The sequence below is a fragment of the Grus americana genome, chromosome Z (assembly GCF_028858705.1).
Source record: "Grus americana isolate bGruAme1 chromosome Z, bGruAme1.mat, whole genome shotgun sequence".
Taxonomy (NCBI): domain Eukaryota; kingdom Metazoa; phylum Chordata; class Aves; order Gruiformes; family Gruidae; genus Grus; species Grus americana.
This window is the reverse complement of record NC_072891.1, coordinates 57,181,124-57,204,895: the sequence shown is the minus strand read 5'-3', so window position 1 is coordinate 57,204,895 and position 23,772 is coordinate 57,181,124. Positions and strand designations below refer to the sequence as shown.

General features: G+C 38.4%; 1 protein-coding gene across 3 annotated transcripts in view; it reads right to left on the bottom strand.

Moving 5' to 3' along the window:
- Positions 1 to 23,772, bottom strand: part of MEGF10 (multiple EGF like domains 10) — a 111,519-nt gene that overhangs the window by 48,560 nt on the left and 39,187 nt on the right. For all 3 annotated transcript variants that reach the window (XM_054810377.1, XM_054810378.1, XM_054810379.1), the window contains exons 5-9: positions 21,774 to 21,866; positions 7,090 to 7,336; positions 6,364 to 6,484; positions 4,398 to 4,534; positions 245 to 457 (exon numbers count right to left, since the gene is read on the bottom strand). In XM_054810377.1, the coding sequence (XP_054666352.1) occupies positions 245 to 457; positions 4,398 to 4,534; positions 6,364 to 6,484; positions 7,090 to 7,336; positions 21,774 to 21,866 (811 nt within the window). The remainder of the gene's footprint in view (positions 1 to 244; positions 458 to 4,397; positions 4,535 to 6,363; positions 6,485 to 7,089; positions 7,337 to 21,773; positions 21,867 to 23,772) is intronic.

Sequence of the window (23,772 nt, the reverse complement as noted above, 5' to 3'; positions counted from 1 at the left end):
CAAAGACCAAATAGAGCGGTGAATATTAAGATCAAATATAGTTGCAAGCACTGAAATTCAGAAGCTCTTTTGGGTTGGTATTTTCTTTCTTGATATGGTTAGAGAATACCAAATACTCTTACAAGTATTTAGCTGCTTCATTTTGCGTGAAATTACTAGAAAAATCAGGAAATATTTATTTTCAGATTATATTTGGATTTTTATGTTCTATATGGAAAAACAAGCTAAAGGGTGTAAAGCCTACCTCCAGGTATTGGGCATGTGGCAGGGACACTTTTTATCACACTTGAGACCATAAATTCCCTCAGGGCAAAGCCTTGTTTCACAGTGTTCTCCAGTGTATCCTGGTTCACAGAGACAGGAACCGCTAATATGGTAACATTTCCCACCATTCATACACTTGCAGGTCTCAGCACACTGCACTCCGTAAGTCCCCACTGGACACTCATCTTGGCACCTGTGAGAAAAACAAGCAAACAAAACTTAGTTTTATTTCCCATACAACACAGCATTTGGACATTTAAGGGAAATATGGTTTATGAGGAATCTCTTATACTGGTCTAAAATGCCTCTTCAATAGAGCAGGAATTATATAACTTCATATTTAAAAGTGTCTGTCTCTATGGTTTCTTTTGCTGCTCAGCTAGACAGGCTTAAAACCATTGGGTCTGCAAATTCCTTTGGAAAAGGTCTCCCTTCTCTCGAACAATCGAGACAACATGCATACACAGACCATTGCACTTTGCGTTCAGGAACCAGAACAAAACCACACCCTCTTAAATCAGACCTTAAGCATGAAGGAATAAATTTTCAAGTATTTTCTTTCAGAAGCCATGCATCTGTAACTTTTTAAAGTGATCTAGATTCTCCACTTAGCAATAGTGTGAATAACCAGCAGACACTCGCGCCCCTGCAGACACTCAGGCCAGGAAATTCCCTGGCAATCACACTCAGCAGTCTCCAATGAGAATATTTTCTAATTCTGTTTCCAAACACATGATGTTTCCAGAATACCTTTCTTTTCAGAATTCCATTCTAAGCCTATTTTTCTTTTGTGATTTTGCCCTTCAAAAATTCATTGGATGTTATGGAAAAATCTTCAGGAAGCCAAAGCCCTTCCTTTCATCTGACTTTTCTAATAGATGAAGGTGAAAATTAGTAAAGATTTGCATTTAACCCATATGGGATAATAGCAATGATTTTTGTTGCTCCTTAAGGAAAATATATCCTAATAAAGAGACTTCTTCACCAAGCTTTTCCAGAGCTTTTAGAAGTTAGCTACTTTAGTCTTATAGACTAACAGACTAATAGCCTTATAGACTAATGGACTAACAGTCTTATTTCCTTAATGTTTTACAAAGACATTATTTAACCTAAAGATCAGACTGTATGTTTAGCTGTCTAGCCTGACTACAAAAAAACAACTTTCAGTACCCTGTTTCTAAAACTTGCAACTCATTTACTAATGAATTTCCAGATAGCAATTTCATTTGGTGATGTATTTAAGAGATACAATATGAGTTTGATGTTTTCAGCTTTACTTTCTCTGTGTTTTATAACTGAATTGTTAAAATTTGAAATGCCACTACTACTACAGCATTACTGAAGGCTCCAGCACTAACTGCACTTAAAATATTTGATAATATGTATGAAAGTAGACCTCTCAACTCAACAGGTTCATGCCTCAGAACCAAGGGTGACAACATTTCATAGCTTGTGTGTCAGGGGAAATCCCCATATTTTTCAGTTTAAGCATCCTATAAACTCTGGATTATGTTGACATAGACAAAAAGACAAACCAGCTAAATCTCAAAGCTTTAGGGCCAGAACATGCTGACATTGAAGTCCTGAGGTGGGCACAGGCACATAACATCTTCTGCAATTTGGGTACCTGTAAGTTTTACCAAGTTACATATTGTGCAAAAATATTATTTGTTAATAAGGCACATTATTAATGGTTTTATCAGCTTATAACCTGCTCATTTTTCCAGCCCTGTAAAAGAATTTCCTTGGTGGTCTCTTTCCATTTTACTTATATACTTGGCTTTTTTTTTTTTTTTTTGTATGATTGGTGGTTTATTACAGGAGAATTTCAAAGGCACATGATACAAGGCCCTGCAAAACATTACAGAATTTAGCAGAGCCCTTTGACTGAGGTAAAATGGGTATACATGGTCATATCATGCTTCCACAGTATTTGCCTCAATCTGTACTGTTATCCAGAAACTTCAAGATATTCGTAACTCTGCCCTGACTGAAGCCGTAACTCTGCCCTGATTGAAGCCAGCAATAAAATCCCCTTACTTTCAGAGATGTATCATAATACTAAAGCTAATAACCCTGTTTAAATGTCTCCTAATGAAGTTAAACAAATAAAGCTGAGAATTAATTTTCTCCAAATGACAATCAGGAATCCCAGCCAAATTAGACAAAATTTAACATTGCAATTATATTTATTTTTTTAATTGCATCTTCATAAGCCTCTGAAACACCCTTTTTCACTTCCTGGTGATGACAGGTACTGATCAAAAAGTATTAGGCAGAACGATTATAAAGGTAGTTTAAACTAGATTCCCTTGTGTTAACTCAGATCACCTAGAATCTGTTACTGATGTAGGAAAAATAAGGGTTAAGACTGCAAAGTATACACCACTTCAAGTACCCCTAACAGTATGTTCTGAAACTATAGTAACCAGGATAGGATCTCCCAATGGATCAAAGATTTAGAACAATAGGACCCTTCAAAGTATTCTTTCCCTATTGTAAGTGTATATAAAATATATCTGGCCTTGGAATAGTATCAAGAAATAGTGTATCCTCAACTCACCTGTATTGATTGTAATACTAAAATGTACACCCCTTTGTGAATAATGAGCATGCTAACAAGAAGACCTCCCCAAATGTTTGAAACGTGAAGTAAAATGTGTATTTATGGTGAAGGTGGGTGAAGGGTGGTTAAGGAAGTTTAAGAACACCAATCAGCTACATCTTGTTATTATGAAAAAGGCATGCTTGATGTACTCGGCGTGCCAGCTGGTGTTAGATGCCTGGCACCCTATTCTGGCCAGAATTGAAATAAACAAATATCTCAACTCTGTGTGTGATTGGCTCTTTGCACACGGTGTGAAGGAAAACATTATATGCTCTAGGAGTCCTCTTTTTCTTGCTGTATGACCAAGTTCCAGGAGTCACCACAACACCAAAATCTCAGACAAATGCTATTGAATTTACACACAGAAATGGACAATAGCTTAGTACTTTTAAAAAACATCTCTTTTGCTGCTGGTATGTATGTACTAGCTCAGCCGATGCCCACACATTTCTTGTAACACTTCCCTCCCTTGCCAGTCCTCTGACATGAAATAAGAACCAGGTCTAAACCCTTGTTTCTGACCTCTTCCTGTCCTTGGAGTATCTTGAAAAGCAAAAGAATTGCAAATACAGCCTGTTCTGCAGGGAAAAAAGGGAGCTCGGACGTGCAAAAGTGATCAAAATGCTGCAGCCTGTAAGGCATTTCAGATTAAAGTCAGATGTAACTTCCAAGACAAAAAAGTTAATTGCTAGTAGTAGTGCAATGCATAGACTCTCATACAGTTATTCGATTTCCCTGCTGACTTGTCTGTGTCTCCTTAAATGCATCTACCACCTTCTGCACTGTTTCTTCACAGATGTATATTTAATTCTGGCATCCAAATGGCTCTGGACTAATTGTTTCTGTGAACACTCTTTGTGGTAAGTGCATATGGATATAATACCTACTATTGTTGGCAGAGGTCCCCTGGACTGACCCCAGTGATTAAGCTGCTGCTGACTTCAGCAAATGAGTTGTGTGCTCTTTAAAATATATGCAGGAAAACACTTCTTTCATCACTTTCCACTGCCTTCAAATGTGATGTCTTGCTATATTATCTTTGCAATCTACCAAAGATGATTTTTAACAATCAAGTCAGAAAATAAAGAAGTTTCGCTTCTTCATTTGAATGAAATATTACAGGAGACAACTCTCCAGCTTGCTCCCTATGAAGACAAACCAAATGAGCCTCCCTTGCTACTATGACTGCCAAAAATCTGCACAAAACCAAGAGTTTCCCTCCTCACCCCTTCATCATACTCCAGACTGCGTCATTCTGTAAGCCACTCAAGTGAAGACCCACAAGACACTGCCAGAGCATGGGCAACAGCAGGAAAATCCTGAAACCAAGGAGTTCCTCACAGAAAGGGAATCACATAGGCATTTTTAACTTGTGACCCAGCATCACCTAAGTGACAAACATTTCCTAAGACTCTCTTAATGGTATCACAGATATTTTCATTCTGCTTTCTACCAGTTTCTTAACTTTCTCTGTCATAGCAGATCCCTTGCAGGTTCAGCAGTCAGGCAAAAAATTTTTCCTTACCGTTCCCCTGTGTAACCTGGGCTGCAATGGCATTGACCTGTCGCTGAATCACAGGTCGCTCCGTTGTGGCACTGGCACTCCTGGGAACAATTTTTCCCATAACGACTCTCAGGACAAGGCTGACCACAGACCATGCCCTGCGTGTGCAGAAAAAAATCACAGTATTAGATTTGGGATTACAGCTTGAATGGACAAGGAAGAAAGTTTTGTAATGAAGGAATATCAAGATCTCGTGTCAGTCGTCTAGTGCTGATCTTGGAAATGCCAAACTCTTCTCCAGCTTTAAATGTGGAAAGGAATAATCTTGTAGGATTTCCATGTTGACAGCCAAAGCTAATGACAGACACTATCTCTAAGCAACACTGAAAACACTTAGACATTTAAGATTAATTGATGTCTAGCTCTTCCCAATTTATTTATCTGGAGTAATATACATCAAGACATCCGGAAATGCCCTCCAATGAATAGTGGTGTGGAAATCAGTATTTGCTGTAATGCCCCAATTATACTACTTTATAATAAGTTGTTTTATTCTGATGAAAGGAAAAGCTGGCTGTAATTTCATTGAAAGCAGCATATCTTAAAAGCTTAGGCAGGATGTCTGCTTCCCTTCAATGCGTTTTGAATTTCTGCACTGCTGTTTACATCCTTGGAATTAATTACACCTGTGTAGCGAGGGAAGCATCAGATCTTAAGACATTGACGAAGCCATTTCAAGAAAAGCTTATTTATGGCATTTCATCAAACAAAAGACATGTAGGTATTTCAGCTGATGTGAGATACTGCAGAATTTATACCTGGCTACTTTAAACCTTCCTTACATGAAAAGCAAAAGAGGTTATACTGAAAAAATTTGTGTTTCACAGAATTGAAAAATCTAAAACTAACAAAGAGATATGCTTAAATAACTACTTGGAATAGAAATTAGTCAAAGGGCTAAACAGTAATTTATTAGTTAACACACAAACTTGTATAAAATTTCCATCACTGCATCATGTGCTATCACATTTTTCATTAGCTGTAGGAGTAAAGAATTTTTGCAAACATTTGTACTCTATGACCAAGAATTTCATTCTTCTAACATGAAGTGGATTAAAAAGGAAAAATGGCTGTAATCCAAGTTAGGTAGTGGTGCTAATCAAACACACAGAGATGATCACTTACAGCTATGTTCTCTAGCTGGTGAAAAACTGACCTCTGCCACAGGCTATCTCAATATAATATCTCAATTATCATGAGAGAAGTTCAGTAAATGTGGATTTTCACCCAAAATGGACATTCAAATAGAAAACATTATTAACACATATTATTGATAAATATTATCTACAAATGTATTTCAAGACATTATTTGGGCTTTGATCACCTTCCAGCCTTTTGATCACCTTCCCACTCCATTACTTGCCAACTCGAGTTGGCAGCCTGATAGTAGGGGAAGCTGCTTGCAGCTCCAAAGTCAATTCTTCTTTCCCTACTCACTGACAAAAGAGCAGAAAATCTAAAGATAATGTCAAAGTTCTGATGTCCCATTTCCATCACCAACATTTCACACCGTATCTAAAGGTTTGGTGGTTTTGCCATGCATACTATACATATGAAAACAGGCACAAAACCCACTTCTAAAATACTTAATGGTGTCACCTCCCTATAATATCAAATTATATCTAGAAACTAATGACTTCCAGACAAGATTTAAAGGATGTTGCCTTGTCACAGAACGATTCATATCTTTTGTTTCCCAGAATCTGATATGGTTAAAAAGGCAGCACAGAACTGGAGGATTTTCAATAACAGATGGTTTTGCAAGCATTTTATTCCAGTCTCTTATGCTAAAATAAGTTTCTTATTACTCCTGGCTGCAGGCAGACTGCATTTGCTATCCTCATTTCTTAACCTTTTCTGACGCTGCCCAAAATCTACAAATATGGAAGTTTTATGGGGCTGTGTAGATTTCAGAAAGTGTTTTTACCATCCATCCCGGTGGGCAGGCACACTCCCCGGTGACGTGGTGACAGATGCCTCCGTTCTGGCACGGGCACCTCTCCTCGCACTGCGGCCCATGCTTCCCGGGGGGACAGAGGTCCTCGCAGCTGGGGAGGCAGGTGGTGGTGTACAACAAAGACAACCATTACTTCAGCACACGCTCCACTATCCAGCCACCTCTTTATTTTTAACGCTATTGTTAACTTTTCCAGCCAAAAATATGAAGCAGAAAGCAGTCCAACATAAAGAGGCACATGCTGAATATTGTGAAGTATCCATGCAACAAATCTAAGCAAACAGACCTAGCAATCTAGGAATTATTTCTTCTCAAAGATACTTCTTTCTACACTGGTTGGTGCTCATTCGTTCTTACTGATAAAGCTCAAAATCGATTCTGGAATGACAAAGCCAAATAACACAATGTTTCAATGTGATTTTCCAAACTTGTAGCCAAACCGCTTTCATGTGGTCATGAAGAAGCTCCTCCTGCTATGTTTTATGGCTTTTACTTAGCAGTCCAGACCAAGAACACTTGATCTGAATGTGCACTGCAACATGATTTGCCCAGCTGCTTCTTAGCCACTAGCCCTGCTTCCCTGCATTACATAGCAGCCAGACCAACAGCACAGTGTTAAAAATTAATCTAATTTCTCTTGTTAGCACTATTCAAAACTTGTATGTCTCCCCCATAAATAATATACCCACTGCTTACAAGGCACCAGTGTATCCAGGAGGACATCTGCACCCTCCAGTCACGTGGTTGCAGGTGGCTCCATTTTGACACTGGCATTTTTGATGGCAATCGTTGCCATAAGTCCCTTGATCGCAACGTTCCTCACAGCGCCAACCTTTGAAACCCGATGCACAGTGGCAGGCTCCAGTGATGGGGTTGCACAAGGCTCCATTTTTGCACTGGCAGCGGCTGCTACAGTGAGGTCCCCAGTGGTCACTGTCACATGCTAAAGGGGTAGAAGGAAAAATTTACAGCAGTTTTATAATAGCTCATGTTACAGCACTGAAGATACTATGAGTCAACTGTAAAAAAAAAAAGTTATAAAATGGAAATAGTTATGTAGTATGTCTTCAGTTCTCCTTGGTCCTCAAGGATCTTGGCAGGCAGACAGAACTTAACTTATGCACACAAATTAAATTCTTAAGCATAAAAGCAAACACTTTAAAATGTGAAACTGTGAAGTAAATGCAAGTTCTAGGCTCTTCATTGACAAAACTCTTCATTATGACTCTCCACCATCACATAACAGTTATGGTTGCAGTGAGCTTCCATTTACACAGAGAAGTCTTGCTAACTTAAAAGAAGTAAAAAAATGTAGTTTAACTCCACAAACAACTGTCTGATTCCCAGAAGGAAGTTGCAAAGCTTACTCAACATAAGATTATGATTTTTTTCAAATCCATAAGTTCCTACTTGTTAACGTAATTGCAAATATTTCCTTTTCAATCTTGCAATGTACTGTTAGGGCAAAAGAAAACACATGAAGTGTTTCACCAAGCAATAGAAATTAATGATTACATGGTTAAACTTAATCTGGATGCTACAGATTTGGTTATCCAATGTATCTTCATGATCATTCAAATGCATCTTGTCTGCCCCAATGCAGCCCACTAAAACCTTATAAGCAAACCACTCGGAGGTTATTTTAGCAACAAAAGAAAAACCTTAATGTTAAGGAAGAAATTTTTCCTAAGTGAGAAACACAGGAGTTCTGTAAAGAGCCAGAAGATTAAGGTCACCTAGAGTTCAACAGGAATGTGCTAATCATCTGGTCAAATGATCTTATTTTATTTTTATGTTCTGTTGATAACAGCAGTACAATGGGAAACTTCAATTGCAGTGACTGGAAGCCCAGGCTCTCCTCTTGGGAGACTGACAACATTGTTCTCCCAGTCTTCTCCGGGGGCAAAAAAAGCCAGGCAGAGAACAGGCACACTTTCCTAGACTAATGTAAAGTAATTCAAGAATCCTCCTCAGGGTAGGAATTATTCAGCTATAGGAGCTGTTCAATCAGGTTACACAAATAAAAAAGGATTAGGGTCTTTTAAAGAATCTAGTCTTTAAGACTTTTTTTTCCTGGAGAGGTCACTAGAATATGCATCCATAATGGAGATATTGTGAGCACCTACACACAATAAAATACAGAACAACAGAAAGTATTGTTATGTATTATAAACACCCAGCAATACTGTCAAATGGACAGAACAACTGTCCATCTATTATTGGTCTCTTTCTTCATCTCACACATCTTCAGTGTGTGTTTTTTGTTCTGGACTATACCACAACACATTGCTGTCTACAGCACACAGCATCTCACAAGTTGCCTTTTCCCATGATAACTCACATTTGTTCAGAACTGCTATATGTTTCTTGTCAACATGTCTGCATGGAATAGAAAGTGAGATCCTCGTGCTTAACCAGTCCTCAAATTGTTGTCAAGAAACTAGTTATTTTGGGATATATATAGATACATGTACAGATGGTGAGACATCTGAGACAACTGCATGTTCTGTCATGATTTGGGCAGACACCTCTACATATTTTTTTGCTTAACACAGTAGTCTGCATTCAGATAACAGTCTTCCTCCTGCTCCCAGACAAAATAGACAATTTCAATTTCAGCTATTCCTCATGGAATAATTTAAAAATTAAAATTAAACAAAATTTAAAAGCCGTGTCCTCATAAACAGAAGAATTCAGACTGATCACCAGACCTCAATTGTTCCAGTGCAAAGCTCAGTCAAGGATGAATGTGGCTTGAGCACATTCTAGATATAAACACATGACAGGCAAGAGAAGACTTAATCTTGGGTGATTAGTGCGAGCTTGTGTTCTTTCACCAGTAGCTGGAAATGGGATATTAGATGCAGTGCAACAACATTCATGCTGAAGATACAGCGTAATGAGTCTCAGAGCCACACAGATGAGAAACATCTACTACCACACATCTGCCATTGAATCCAACACCCAGGTATGAAGACTGCCTTGCTAGAAACCATTTCACTTGTGAAGCAACAGAGGCCTTGTACCCTCTCTGCTCTTTTTACAATCCCATCCCCAGCCTGTCTCCTGGGATGCGCCCTGCTGTCTCCTGGAGATTTACTGATGTCCAAGGTGAACGTGCTGTGTCTATGAACTTGAACCTTTCTCAACTATTTGACTATAAGAGCATGTACCGCACAGTACGTAATAATTTATTAGTTTCCTGGTATGACCTTCTCATTATGTTTGCAGGAAATCATTAATATAAAAAGCATCATATGGCTGCTAATGGGATTTCCGGTCTCATGATGGTTCTCCTGGCAATGGCCAGGTGGGTAACAAATATTGACTATGCAGTTTTTCACTACAGCACAATGGTGAAGCATTCCACCAGGACAACGGTGGCCCCAGCATAGTATGACTGCACACATGACAGACAGTCCTTTACGCAAGGTCTGTCACCAGCCTAGCATGTATCTGTGAGCTATGGGCAGAACTGTGGAGAAGTTTGCAGGATTAATGGGAATAAATAATAATTTTGAACGAGATGGATAAATCACATATTTTACCTCTATGTCCTCTGACTGATAATCACTAATGCACCCCATAAGAAATTAAAGTGATTTGTCAAAAAGTGATGCTCAGTTTACTATTAAAAAGAAGAGGGCAAAGGGTAGAAATGTTTCCTATGGTGAGTTTGGTTTATTTTTAATTAGTTTTGGAGGCTAAATTTACCAACTATTACATCAGACTATTTCTGCTGCTTCCTCATATTCAGACACTAAGAAAGCCAGGCTGGAAGTCACACAGCTGCTAATCTAGTAGAATGGGATAGTCTTTGAGTTAATGACTACCGTCAGGTTACAGACTGTCAGCTGGAGTTTGATCAGAATAGCTGCTCTGACTGTCCTGACTGCACCAAGGTCGCAGGCACACACGCATATGCAAACACTACATGCCCACACACATAAAAGTGTCAGCTACTGGCTTCTGAACAGATTTGGAGCTGTACATCATCTGTCTCAGCACAGGGTATATGCGAAAGGGAAGCAAAGTATAGAGACAAGAGCCCCGTATTCAGAATGGTTTCAACACAAGGACAATGTATCTCAGCCAAATAACTCCTGGAAACAGTCTGAATCCTGCAGAAATGCAAAACTCAATCAGTAAAACAGGGTTAATTTTCTGCATTGATCATACAGAACTGGCCTAATGCTGTTCTGTTTTACACAAAGCACCTTCCTTAAAAAGTTGTTGTCCTTTCCCTTTTAACATATGTCATATTCACACTCAGGTTTTTCTGTTTTAAATAGAAGAACTAGCTAGCTGTACTGCTCCCTATCAGCTTTCATAGTAGAGTCACATGGTCCTTTCTGCCTTCACCTTACGCTGTAAGGGAAAAACAAAATCGAAGTAAATGTTTAACAAACACCATTGTATTATTGCCACACCTTGCCATTTTTCTTTTAATACATTCATACATGTGGGAATATTTTAATTTTTTTTGTCACCACAGTACATGCTGTGCAGATCACACAATGCCACAAATACAGGACAGAGAACTTTTCTCTCAAAAAGCAAAAGTTTGTCCTTGGCAATAAGGGCACTACATTGTATAAACTCTCATTTAAAATGAGCAAGTATAGTATGAAACTCGAAGACAATAGAGGTCTACCATCATAAATAAATGCTTGCTGAAACTGAGTGCCAAATAACAACTTTAGAAACATAAAGAAGCTCAAGGATTCAACGGTGAAAAAATCACCTTCAAGAAGAAATTGAAATCTGTGATTGAAATTGCTATTTTCAGGGGCCTCGTAGCATTTTTGAAGATTTAAAGTTCTGAATTTCCTAGTATAACAACTTTAATGCACATTGTTATTATGCTGGGCTAGATGTGGTTTTTGCACATGGTTTCTGTGACCAGCTGGTGATTTGCAAATTGGGATGGAGGGAGCCCTGATATTTTATAGTGCAAGGTATGAATTTTTATAATAATCTGAAGGACATCTGCAGAATTTAGTAACTCCTTTATTGCTCCGTATAAACAAAGACATTTTTAACTAAATGTGGTCACATACTTCGTAAGGGGGTTTTCTGCCTTTTTTTCCCTCACTGATTTCATTAAAAGGGAACACAAAAAAAAGTGCAAATGAGCCCAAGTTTATTCCTGACAAACTCACCTTGATCACCTACAATTCTGTACTTCTCTAAAGAATGGCCTATAATGAGAACAAAATGAGGCTATCAAATCAAGTCAAAGAACATTTCAGAAGAAAAACCTCCTTAGAAACTCTGACTTGCAACTGTCTTTTAAGTACGCTACAGTTTCCCTTATAACATGACATTCAAGCCAGACAATGTTTATTGCAATGCTTTTTTAAAGATCTTTCTTCTCTTTTTGTCTGTCTTTTTTGCTAATGGGGAGGTGAAAGTGAAGAATCACAGCAAAACTAAGATTTACTTTCCTTGCTATCATTTTTTGTAGCTGTCTTATATGTAGCACCAAGACAACAGAATGAGATTTTATTCTGGTTACACATCTTTCTGCAACACACAGTGCTGTGTGTTTCTGGAAATACATACCATTGTCACCAAAACAGAGATTCTTACCACAGCATTAGGCTTATGTATTTTTATGGTCTTGTAAAACAACCAAAACCAAAATTCCCTACTACAGACAGAAGAAACAGAGTGAATGCTCCCTTACTTGGAATGCAATATTATGAAGCACAAATTTAAAATAAGCAAACAGTGCCAAATATGCAGAATTCCTATCTCTCTGTTGTCAAAACTCCAATATAATTTCTTTGGATAGGTTCAAGGAGCCACAGCCTTTAGTAAGTGGAAGCTGATTTTCCTTGCTCCAGCATGTAAAACAAACTGACCTTTCTTCCTTTCTAGATTGTCACATCAAGGACAAGTCTAAATCTTTGTGCCTTCCTTTGCTTCCCCCCTTTGACTCTCAGATCTCTATTGCCTTGTCCTTACTTCCATGGCCTTTATGGTCTATCTCTCATCCATGATTTCTTACCCAGTATCCAAATATCAACCCCCACATTTACATCGCCCATGACATTAGTTCCTTTGTTGCATTTTCAAACTATTGTCTTACTTGTTTCTCCTCAAGTTGCCTCTATAACATGGCGCAGCTCTCTACATCCCAAGCCACAAAACTGCCATGATGTCCTCCTCCAAGTGCCTAGCTTACAACTCCTCCTTCCTGTGAAGTCCACAAAAAGTTGATGTGGCAAGTGTGTCAAAACCACTACCTGCCACAGTCATTTATCAGTATTTGCTTCCTTCCTCATCTCCTATGTGTTGCCAGCTTCGTGTTATGTCTTTTCTTTCAATCAGAGGTTCTCTGGGGCAGAGGCAACTTTCTGTTCTGTGTTTTTAATTGCAGAAGGAGTCCACAAATCCCTAGCGGGGACAGCCATGAGGTCCACCAAGGAGCAAGACTGACTACCGTCTAAAAGTAGACCAATGTGTTTTAAACATTCCATGTTTAAAAACTTTTCCAGTTTTTTTGAGACAGAGGATATAAATAAGAGTAACATTTCTGGGAGGGCCCACAAGTGACTTGCATTATCAGAGAATAACCACCACGAATAGCCAAGTGTAGCCAGCATAAGTAAAATAGGCCAATATTAAGAAAACTTTGATTTATCTAAAGGAGTAACTCACTGACAATCTTGTTACCATAAATTGTCTAAGGCTGTCCAGAGTTCTGGAAGAATGATTCTTCCCTATGTTCCAGAAGCAAGAATCATGCTTGTCTTAAAATAAATATACATTAGTGGAACTAATACTTTAGATACTGTGTTGGGTTTGTGTGGCAAGGTTTGGGTAGCGGGGGGGCTACAGGGGCGGCTTCTGTGAGAAGATGCTAGAAGCTCCCCCTGTGTCTGATAGAGCCAATGCCAGCCGGCTCCAAGACGGACCCGCCACTGGCCAAGGCCAAGCCAATCAGTGCCTCTGTGATAACATATTTAAGAAGGAAAAAAAACAGTTAGAGAGAGCTTTTGCAGCTGGAGAGAGGAGTGAGAAGATGTAAGAAACTCTGCAGGCACCAAGGTCACTGAAGAAGGAGGGGGAGGAGGTGCTCCAGGCACCGGAGCAGAGATCCCCCTGCAGCCCGTGGTGAAGACCATGGTGAAGCAGGCTGTCCCCCTGCAGCCCATGGAGGAAGGATGAGGGGGTGTAGCGATTCCACCTGCAGCCCGTGGAGGACCCCACGCCGGAGCAGGTGGAGGCACCTGAAGGAGGCTGTGGCCCGTGGGAAGTCCATGCTGGAGCAAGCTCCTGGCAGGACCTGTGGACCCGTGGAGAGAGGAGCCCACACCAGAGCAGGTTTGCTGGCAGGACTTGTGACCCCGTGGGGGACCCATGCTGGAGCAGTTTGCTCCTGAAGCTCTGCACCCCGTGACAGGGACTCCATGCTGGAGCAGGGGAGCGATGAGAGGAGTCCTCCCCCTGAGGATGAAGAAGCGGCAGAAACAACGTGTGATGAACTGACCGTAACCCCCATTCCCCATTCCCCTGTGCCACTGAGGGGGGAGGAGGTTGAAAACCGGGAGCGAAGTTGAGCCCAGGAAGATGGGAGGGGTGGGGGGAGGTGTTTTAAGATTTGATTTTATTTCTCATTCCTCTACTCTGTTTTGCTTAGTAATAAATTAGATGAATTCCCTCTCTAAGTTCAGTCTGTTTTGCTCGTGACGATAATTAGTGAGTGATCTCTCCCTGTCCTTATCTCGACCCACAAGCTTTTCGTTATACTTTTTCTCCCCTGTCTAGTGAACGAGGGGAGTGAGAGAGCGGCTCTCGTGGGCACCTGGCCTCCAGCCAGGGTCAACCCACCACAGATACCTAACTGCCAGTAAGTAGAATCTGATAAATCTCAGTAAGAATTTCACAACAAAACAGAATAACTTTTATGAAGGCAGCATTTAAATTCATAGGTGAGAGAAGCCACTCACCTCAACTCTGCTTCTGATGACCTCAGTAAGGAAACACACCCAGGACAAGTCCTCCCTTGTCTCCATCAACAACAGATGCCCATCTAACTTTCAAGTGTCAACAGAAGGGAAATTTAATTCTAATTCATGTGTTAGATAGTCTTGTATTTTGCATACCTGAAAATGTGTTTACTGCTTTGCCTGAAGAGATTGCCATAACTACAATATGAAGGCTTCCAAAGACATGGTGTACACCACACTCAGCTTAAAATTTTGTCAGAAAACTGGATTGATATTCTTTTTGATAGGAAAGAACATATTTCACATACCGTGACAACAGCCAAATAGGTCATATATTACATTAAGGCATCATGTACCTTTGGTCTACGCAAAATTAAATCTGGATCCTCAATTATTCTTAGCTGATAAGGACACAAAAAGTCACAGCCATACAGATGCTACTTTTAATGATCTTAATTTCTAAGTGTGTTTGTGTTCAGAACAATATTCATTGATTCACTAAGGAAAAAAAGTGATAAAAATATGTATGTTGTCACTAATCTAAATCCACATCATCCTTACTGGAAAGTTTAGAGACTATTCTTGAAACTGCTCTCTGCTATTATGATTTTGTTAGCTGTGGATCTAAATTGATGGTGTTTATTTCCCTGAAGATATTCCTGCAGGACAGGAAACAGATAATAGTTCTCCCAACTGGAGTTTAAACCAAATAAAAGTAAATTCCTGCTGATTCTGAAAGCTATAAATACTCAAGTGTGTTCAAAATTCGACAAGATGCCTTAAGCCCCCAGTGATATCAACCTGTATGCCAGACTGGATTGCAAGATAGTAAATGTGGAACATGGCAAACAGAAACTTCAGAGATGAGCTGAAAAAGCCAGAAAATAAAGCCAGCTATTCTAAAAGTAGAATAAAATCATCATTTATAAAAACCTTCAAAGTCTTATTTAATAAAAATATGAGATTATTCTCGATATATTTTTTATATGCTTTGTTCTAGTCACCTCAGAATGTTATGAAAATATATGCACATGCATATCAGAACAGAGATCTTTTTCCTTTAGAGAATAACTTATAATAATTGTAAAATATCAATGCCTTTTAGTAAAAGACTTATTTTACCTACATCCCAGACACAGAAATGCATGGTAGTGGGGGGTTTTTCAGAACGCACTTTCTATTAAATCTGGATTTTCTTTGAATCTTTTGTTTCTATGAGATTTTATTTGTTATACTGTACGCTTTTTACCCTGTGGCATATTTTTCATTCTTACTTTTAGTTTTGTGTATAAGAAAGGATTTTTATTCAAAATGCTAAGCTTTAATTTAATTTATGGATTCTTCTTTTTTACTTTGTAAAAGCCTTTTGATCCATGAAGTGGAAGAACAAGGAAAATGTGTTTTTCAGATCCTATAAAAGGCTGGAACTATATGCCTTTCACATGCCATAAATTTCAGAAGACTCTTTAAAGTGCTTTGGAAATCAGAACACAAGGTTGGATAATTGCTAAGGAAAACACACGCAGATTGCTATTGGTGTTCATTTTATCTTGCTACTGAGATAAAACCTGTTAAAAATAATCACTATTATAGGAAAACTTACAAAATTGTAAGTATCTGATTGTACTGTATAAAATAGATTGATGTCCATGATCCTGATTTTGCACACATCTCCTTGTAGGACCATAAATTAGCCTTTTTGCTTTTTTGCAATGACTTGAAGGTCATCTTAATTTTTAAATTAGCAACAAATGTTATCCTTTACGTCCTCAAATATCTGCTAAGTGAGCCACTGACAATACATAAGTCCATCAATATATAAGGCAGATTGAAATTAAACTAATACTAAAAATACTTCTGCACTGTTAGTAGAAAAAATAATTACACAGACATTATTCAAGAAATCAACTTAGGTAAACACCACAAATATATTGAGTTTACGAAATGGTGAAAAGCAGAAATGAAAAACATCTCTGATCCAGAAAATGTTTACAAATCAATAAAACTATCACCATTTACTGCAATGCCTTCCTTCAGTAAATCTCAATATTTTTTAATAACTCAGTTTTGTAGAAAAAATATTTTTGTTTCTGCTTTTGCTTAAAGATTGGAATTATAATTCAGCAAAATGCTAAAGCATGTCCACAAAGTCTAGTTCCCTAGACCTTCAAAACCAAAATGCTTTATAGGACAGAAATTATATAAAACATAAGAATAATATTTCCAATACATTGTTGTACTGAACTGCAGAAAATCATGGCTGCTATGTAACCCTGGGAATTTTGACACCAGCTACCTTAGTGACACTGTCAACAAAGAAGGTGATGGCAACTTCCATTAATACTTATTTTCCCTATTTACACCTGATCTAACTTGCTGGTGGGTTAGTTTCTCAAGCCAACGATATTCAGCCTTGTTAGAGGAGAAAATAAAGAGTTCAGCTGGCAAAACTGAGAAGTCAGGAAATTACAGGAATAATAATTACAGAAGAATTAAGGTTAATGAAAAATACAGGGAAGACACATGTAAAAAGAAAAGGCTAAATTTAAGACTGTTAATGACCTAACAGTCCTTTTGCTAACAAGATGCATTTGCACATGTGGCCATTTGGGAGCCAAGGCGGGGGGCAGTTCTGCGTTACTTGAATGAGCTATTTCTCTACATCTTCCGTAAAATCAAATACATCTCTGTCAGGCTACTCTGCAGTTTTGCTTGTGTGTTTAGCAGTTTCTCAGTTCTAGGAATCAGGCCCTTCTGGTGTAAGCATATGGTTAAAACTAGAACCTATTTCTACAGCCTGTTGGAAAACTGAAGGATGAGCTAGCTCTTCAGACATATCTTGCAAGCCCTATTAGTCAAAATGCTTTCGACAAACAGAAAGGAAGGCAATGCCTCTGTCAAAGAAGCTCATTCAAGATACACAAGCTGTGCCGTCAGAGTGTACAAGATGCTCCCAGGCACCTTGCCTAGTATCTGCACCAAGGGGGCTGTTTCACTCGGGGTGCAAGTGTATCTGTGGAAAATAGTCACGCATCCACCTCTGCAGGGTTAATGGAAATTATAAGCTCCACTGAGAAACTGGCAGCGCTTGTAACTCACGTGAGTGTCTCACAAAGCTATGCCAAGGGATCCAGTTTCTGCCATATTCTGCATCTGCCAAGTCCCATGAAGAAAACAGTGAGATTTTGCGAACTTTACAAACACCCATGACAGTAAAGCAGAGCTACTGTCCCTTAAAAATTTCCTTAATAAATGCATCTAAAGGAAAGAAGATGTTTCTCTGAGATGCCAGCTTTAAACACTCAGCTTAATGTATTAAGGAAAAAGCCATTTCTCTTCTCATGCTTTGTAAAATCCTGGAGCCAAATTACACCTTAGTGTCACTTTTTCTACCCCCATGCCCTCAGACTGTAGTCCCAATGAAACTCTATTAATCACCAACAGAATCAAATTATAAATTAAAATCCAGTGATTCAAACAAATCTAATTACTTAAATACAATAAAAATAGAAAATACCTATACACATTTCCACAAACAATCCTAACGTACTTGTCAGAAACCCAAACCATGTCATTCCCTTTTTTCTGTACTACTCAGGCCAGCTGGGGAATCCCAAAGGCTATAACCTTTGCAGATGAGTCAGTGTAATATTGATTTTGGCCTTTTGCCTCTGCTCCAGCTTATTCAGAAAGTGTCCTATTGATTTTGACGGAATTATTTGTGGACTACTAGGCATGGAAAGAAAAACAAAGTGAATATCCTGATTGCTTAGTGGGGCTCCATGTTAGGCTGCATGTGTATCTATCTTGCACACACATTCAAAACTGACCATCAGTTTTAAACATTATGTATTACAGCAAATACTGTTGCAAGAGTGTGAGCAGAAAATAGGCAGAAAACAATCTACAAATGTAAAACATAGTTTGATCATCTCTACACATCTAGACAGCCCATTATTACTACATGTAGCAACTTTTACAGAAGACTGCTTTATACACAAACTGTAGTCAATAATGCTCTTACAACATGCAACAATCCAATCTGACATATGCAAGTTAAAAACTTGATATAAACAATGATCCAGTTTGTGAGGGAAAGGTTGTGTTGGTTTGTTTTTCAATAAAATCTGTTTACATTTTTAATCTACAAACACACCTATCTTTACCACTGTGTCCTTTTTTCTGAATTTTGTCCTTGTCCCCAGCCCAGAACCGATCAATTTATACTCCTGAAGTTCACAAACACTTATTCAACAGGGTGCTGACAGTGCGCTGCTTGTGCTGATTTGCTTGCTCCAAGGGATAAGTTCAACACATCTTCTGTCCACTTGTCATTGACCTGACTACTGTGTTCAGTCAATAAATCTTTATTAGAATAACTTGTTTTGCATGACTGTCATCTCTCCCACTAGAATGGAAATGTTCTGCAAATGAGTGATCTTTCAATCCAAGTAGTATTTCTTTTCAGATACATGTACATTATCATCATCTCCTTCATCACCTCCCACTGAAACTCACTGCAAGCAAACATTGCCTAATACAGTATATTTCCTTTAACTAAAAAGAAAAGGCCTGAAGAAAAAATACTTCTCACACAGGAAATGTTCCCCAAGGAGGTATTATTTAATTAGTCAAATTTCGAGACTACCACTCAGGTTTTACTTACAAAAGGATACATCCAATCCTATTTTAATCTCAGGTGGGGTGTAAGGTTTTCAGAAAGGCAGAGGATGTTATGGAGAGGAGAGTTACGGGTTGAGCTAGAATTAAGCGCTGAAAGAGGACAGCCTCAAGTAGTCTTGTCAAATTTTTATCTCTCTTCTCCCTAAACTGAAAGCAGCCACTGACCTAGGCTACTGGGAATTGGATAAGACTCACCACAAAAAGGAGGTAATGGTTGCTACAAAAGGAAATGTGAGCATCCCAAAAAGTTCAGTCCCTAGAAAGGTTATTAGGCTGTAGCACAGCGGTATGCAAAGACATGCAGAGGAAACTTGCTTATTCAGATTTTACTGCACAATGCATGAATTTAGTTGGTGCAATCACTCTATCATTTTTGGAGAGAACATTATAGCATTTAGGATTTGCACTTGTCTGCAATTACCATCCAGAAAGTGACTGTCACATAGAAGCTGTGGCGCACAGTTTAAAAATTTATTTTAAACACAACTGAGAAACAACAGACAAAATCAAGTTGGCAGTTGGCAGATGGACAGATGCTGCAAAAGGACTAACTCTGCTCTCAGATACTTACAGGTGAAATTCCTTTGTAAAAAGAATCATCAATCCTAATAGAGAAAGGATAATACTTTGGAAGAAAAAGTTTAGTTCTGCAGTTTTACAAAAAGTTTAGTGCTTAGAACAGTTGCTTCCGATATGTTTGTGTCCATGAAAATGAACAGATTACTAAATCTGGAAGTTTGCCTAATATGTCACACTTTGAGAATAATCTCTCCCTTTCAGTTACAGTATTTTATTTGGTAATCAGTAACCATTAAATCCCCAACTGTCTGCCTTACAAACATACTGGCCTGTCTTTTAATCATTGTTCCTTCTCCATTAATTCAGTTAGTTACATAGTTAAAATGTTTACATGATAGACATAATTACAGTATAGCAATTTGTATGTATTTTTTTTGAATGCATAACTTGCTATTCAATCAAAATTATTATTTGAAAAAGCATCTATTTTATCTCATTGTACCTTTCTGTTACCAAAACTAATCAAGCTGGGGATCATGCAGAAAATACAGTTAAAGGCAACATATGAAAATCTCCTGTGATCCGAAACAAATTTCAGCAGTTCCAGTTAGCTCTAACGTCACGCAGCAGTCTTTAGAGGATCAACAACCTCTCCAGAGATCACACTGTTCAAAGGTACGTGAACAAAGGCTCTTTGAGCTTTGGCCTGTTGTATATGCACACCAGAAAGTATTTTTGCTATTGAGGCTGCTGTGAGAAGCAATCAAAGGAAGAAGCAGAGGAAAAGAGCTGCACATGTATTAAAAAATGAATTATACCAGACAGGTAAGGCAAACGGACTCTAGAAAGTCCTGTGAGAGGAAGGATTATTTCCAAAGACAGATTTAGATGTTCCTGTCTCATCTAAAGTGCCCTTTCAGAGAGTATCAAACTTAGAAATCTCAATAAATAACAGTATCTCCCCATTCTACATTGTCTAGTGATAGACATTTCTTCTGCATATTTGATTATTTACAGAAGAGTTTGATATATAAGGCTTTCAGAAAGAAAGATAACATTTTTTGACAATTTCTTCTGACCGTTTAGCACACTAGATTAAGATCAGTACTACAGTAACATTGCATTGCTAACTGAGTTTTAGGTCTTATACAAAACTTGGTGTTTCTTTAGACCTATTTATGAAAAGAATCACGTGTAAGTATATACAAAGACTATACAGCAAATGTAATGATTTTTAACCGGTTAAGTTCTTCCTCATGTAATTTATTATTAATTATTTTTAGTCAGTCTCTCAAATTTCACAAAATATGCTGCCAGATAATCAGATCCGTTCCGGATGAAAAGTCACTGTAGCACCTTGTATGCAAAAAAAAGAACATTTCCCTATTGTTGTTCAGTGAAAATAAACCACATTATTTTTGTCCTGCTGATGATGCAGTGACTAAGAAGTTCATGAACTGATATTTTACTACTTCACCTTGGTTTTTGACATTTTGCTATGTCCTTGCATCAAGTGTGTGATGGCCTTGATCTTCATAATTTCCTTATTAAGCGTGACCACCTGCTCGCGGGGTTGCATGTGACTGCACCCACGTGCCAAGCAGGAAAGGTGCCAACCTGCCCGTGCCTCCCACTGTGCACGTCCTCGATACTCCTTACGTGCTCCACTCATCTCCTGCACACACTCTTGGGAAAGGAGAAGACAGTTGGAGAAACGTGACTAGTTGGTGAGAGTAAAATGGCAAAGAGACTGAGCAGACAGGGAGCAACTAATAATGCAAGAGGGGAACACGGGAGGGGCGGGGGGGGGCGGGGAAGGACAAGTCAGTGGCAGAGTGAAAGGGGATAGGGTTGTGAGAAAGGCTTTGCTCACAGCATTTACACGTGACCTGGCACCATCATTCTTTATGCATTAGGAAAAAGAAAAAAATAGAGATTTTCTTATAGTTAAAATATAATTTTATCCAGACAATAAATTCTGTATAATCTGGCATGTTTCTGAGCACAAAATAGCTCATGATATTTAGTGCTGCTAACATTGGTAACATTGTTTGCAAGTAAATGAAGAAAAATCAGGTCACGCAGAGTAACCTGGTAACTCAGAACAAACCCCTGACCAGAAAACAGGAGCCCAAGCATAGGATCCATGATAATCTGCCCAAGAGAGAGGACAACACTGTGGAAAGAGCACAAGACAGGCAGAAGCAGGTGAAAACTCACCACTGGAGCAGTTGGGTCCTCCCCAGCCAGGCTCACACTGACAGGTGTTCGGCGCAATGCAACGACCATGGACACATTTATCAGCACAATGAGCTGTCAGAGAAGGACATAAAAAAAGAATTAAAGTAGAACTCCTAGCACTAGGAAAAATATTCTAAATGTTTTCCTAATCCAGATCTTTCATGTCTCAAAGATGTTTTAAAAGCAAAATAAACATAGTGTATTAATGTTTGATAGTGTCTCTTCTAAATAAATCTTCACTCTCTTCTATTTCTCCTAAGTTTGAAGGGTCCAGCTAAAACCATGTTGGTGCTACTCAACTACTTTTGCATTTAACAAAGAGAAAATTGTCCACATTTAATGAAAAGAGTTACAGTATGATATGGGTTGGAAACCCATCTGAACATGGTCCTGAGTAAGAGGCTACAGGTGGCCCTGCCTGAGCAGGGAAGTTGGACAACATGACTTTAGAGGTCCCTTCCAAACTCAACCATCCTGTGATTCTCTGAAGCAAACTCTCACACCAAGAAGAAGAGGGGAACTTCTGCACACATAAAAAGAGGTTCTCTTGCAACAGCATGGATAAAATACGATTTGCAACACATCAGTATTTTAATATTGATTTTTCTGAATGGTTGCACAGTTCAAATGAAGCCCAACAAAACAGCGATGATTAAGGTAAAGCACTAGATACAAACCCTGTGAATCACTGCAACCTGTATTCTAAGTGCTAAGCAGAGCTGCTTGAAATTTTTGTTTATAATTTTTTTTATGATTTGCAAGCAAGTTTTTCTACAGTTAAGGCTTACTTTGAAATACAGCTTTTATTTGAAAGTTTTAAGAAAAATTTGAAATGGCTTCAATACCCAGCACATCGATGTAACTGATTCAGAATAAATACACTGAAGAGGAAGAATCTACAATCAGAAACAGTTGGCTGGCATCACATTAATCATGAAATACCCTTAACTTTCCAAAATATATACACTGTAATACTTTCCTTCTAGTTTGAACAACAATAAAACTTAAAAAATGTGCACAGGATGAGAATTTTCTTTGTACCAACATTTCCAGAGAAAGTACAAGAGGAATCTGATTGGTATACCAAAGAATACAAGGTGAACAGTGGGAAAAAGACAAAGTTGGTGTTTACAAGAAGTTTAATGGCACTACATGTGAATCATTTAGGTCCTGAATGGATTGAAAATGCTCTACAGTAATTAGGAAAAATACCTGCAAAATGTCCTGGTTTTTTTCTAATTAAACATGATGAAACATGGTTGAACATCTATTTTGTGTGGCCAAGGAAAAGGAAGGCCACACAGAGATCAATCATATATATTATTAAAATCTTTGGTTATCTGGGATCCCAGCCATTAATTTCATATTTTTACAGCCTTTAATTTTCATTCTCAACTTTTATTGCTAATAAGGTACTTTTCAGATGTGCATTAAAGTGATCTTCATTAGAAATCAACAGGGAGAATATGAATTTTTAAATGTTAGATGATACAATATACTAACACAAAGCTATTTCATTGTTCTCTATTTATTTATTTAGTATGAAAAGAATGACTTTAAATAATACATCACAATGTTCCATTAGTCTTATCACTCAACATGAATTACTTGTATCTGAACATTCTTGCTTAGTAAGTGCTGCCTTGGGCACTGAAGCTCTTTCTAAATCAAATGTGTGAAAAATCTTAACAGAAAATGATAAGACAACAGACAGTAGCTGTACGCATACACGTCTCTGCATGTCCACATGTATGAATAACTTAGTGAATACCAACATACTCAACCCACATTCCTGAGCAATAAGGCTAAATACAGTAAAGCAAAATTCCATCGCATACTGTGTGGGACAGATGGAAAAAAATACAAAAATCAAAATGTTGTAAGAAACTAGACCCAGCGAGAAGTACAGAAGAAGCATCTTTGAGCATGTCCTTGCACTGCCTCTCAAACCATGCTGAGCACATAGGTCCTTACTACG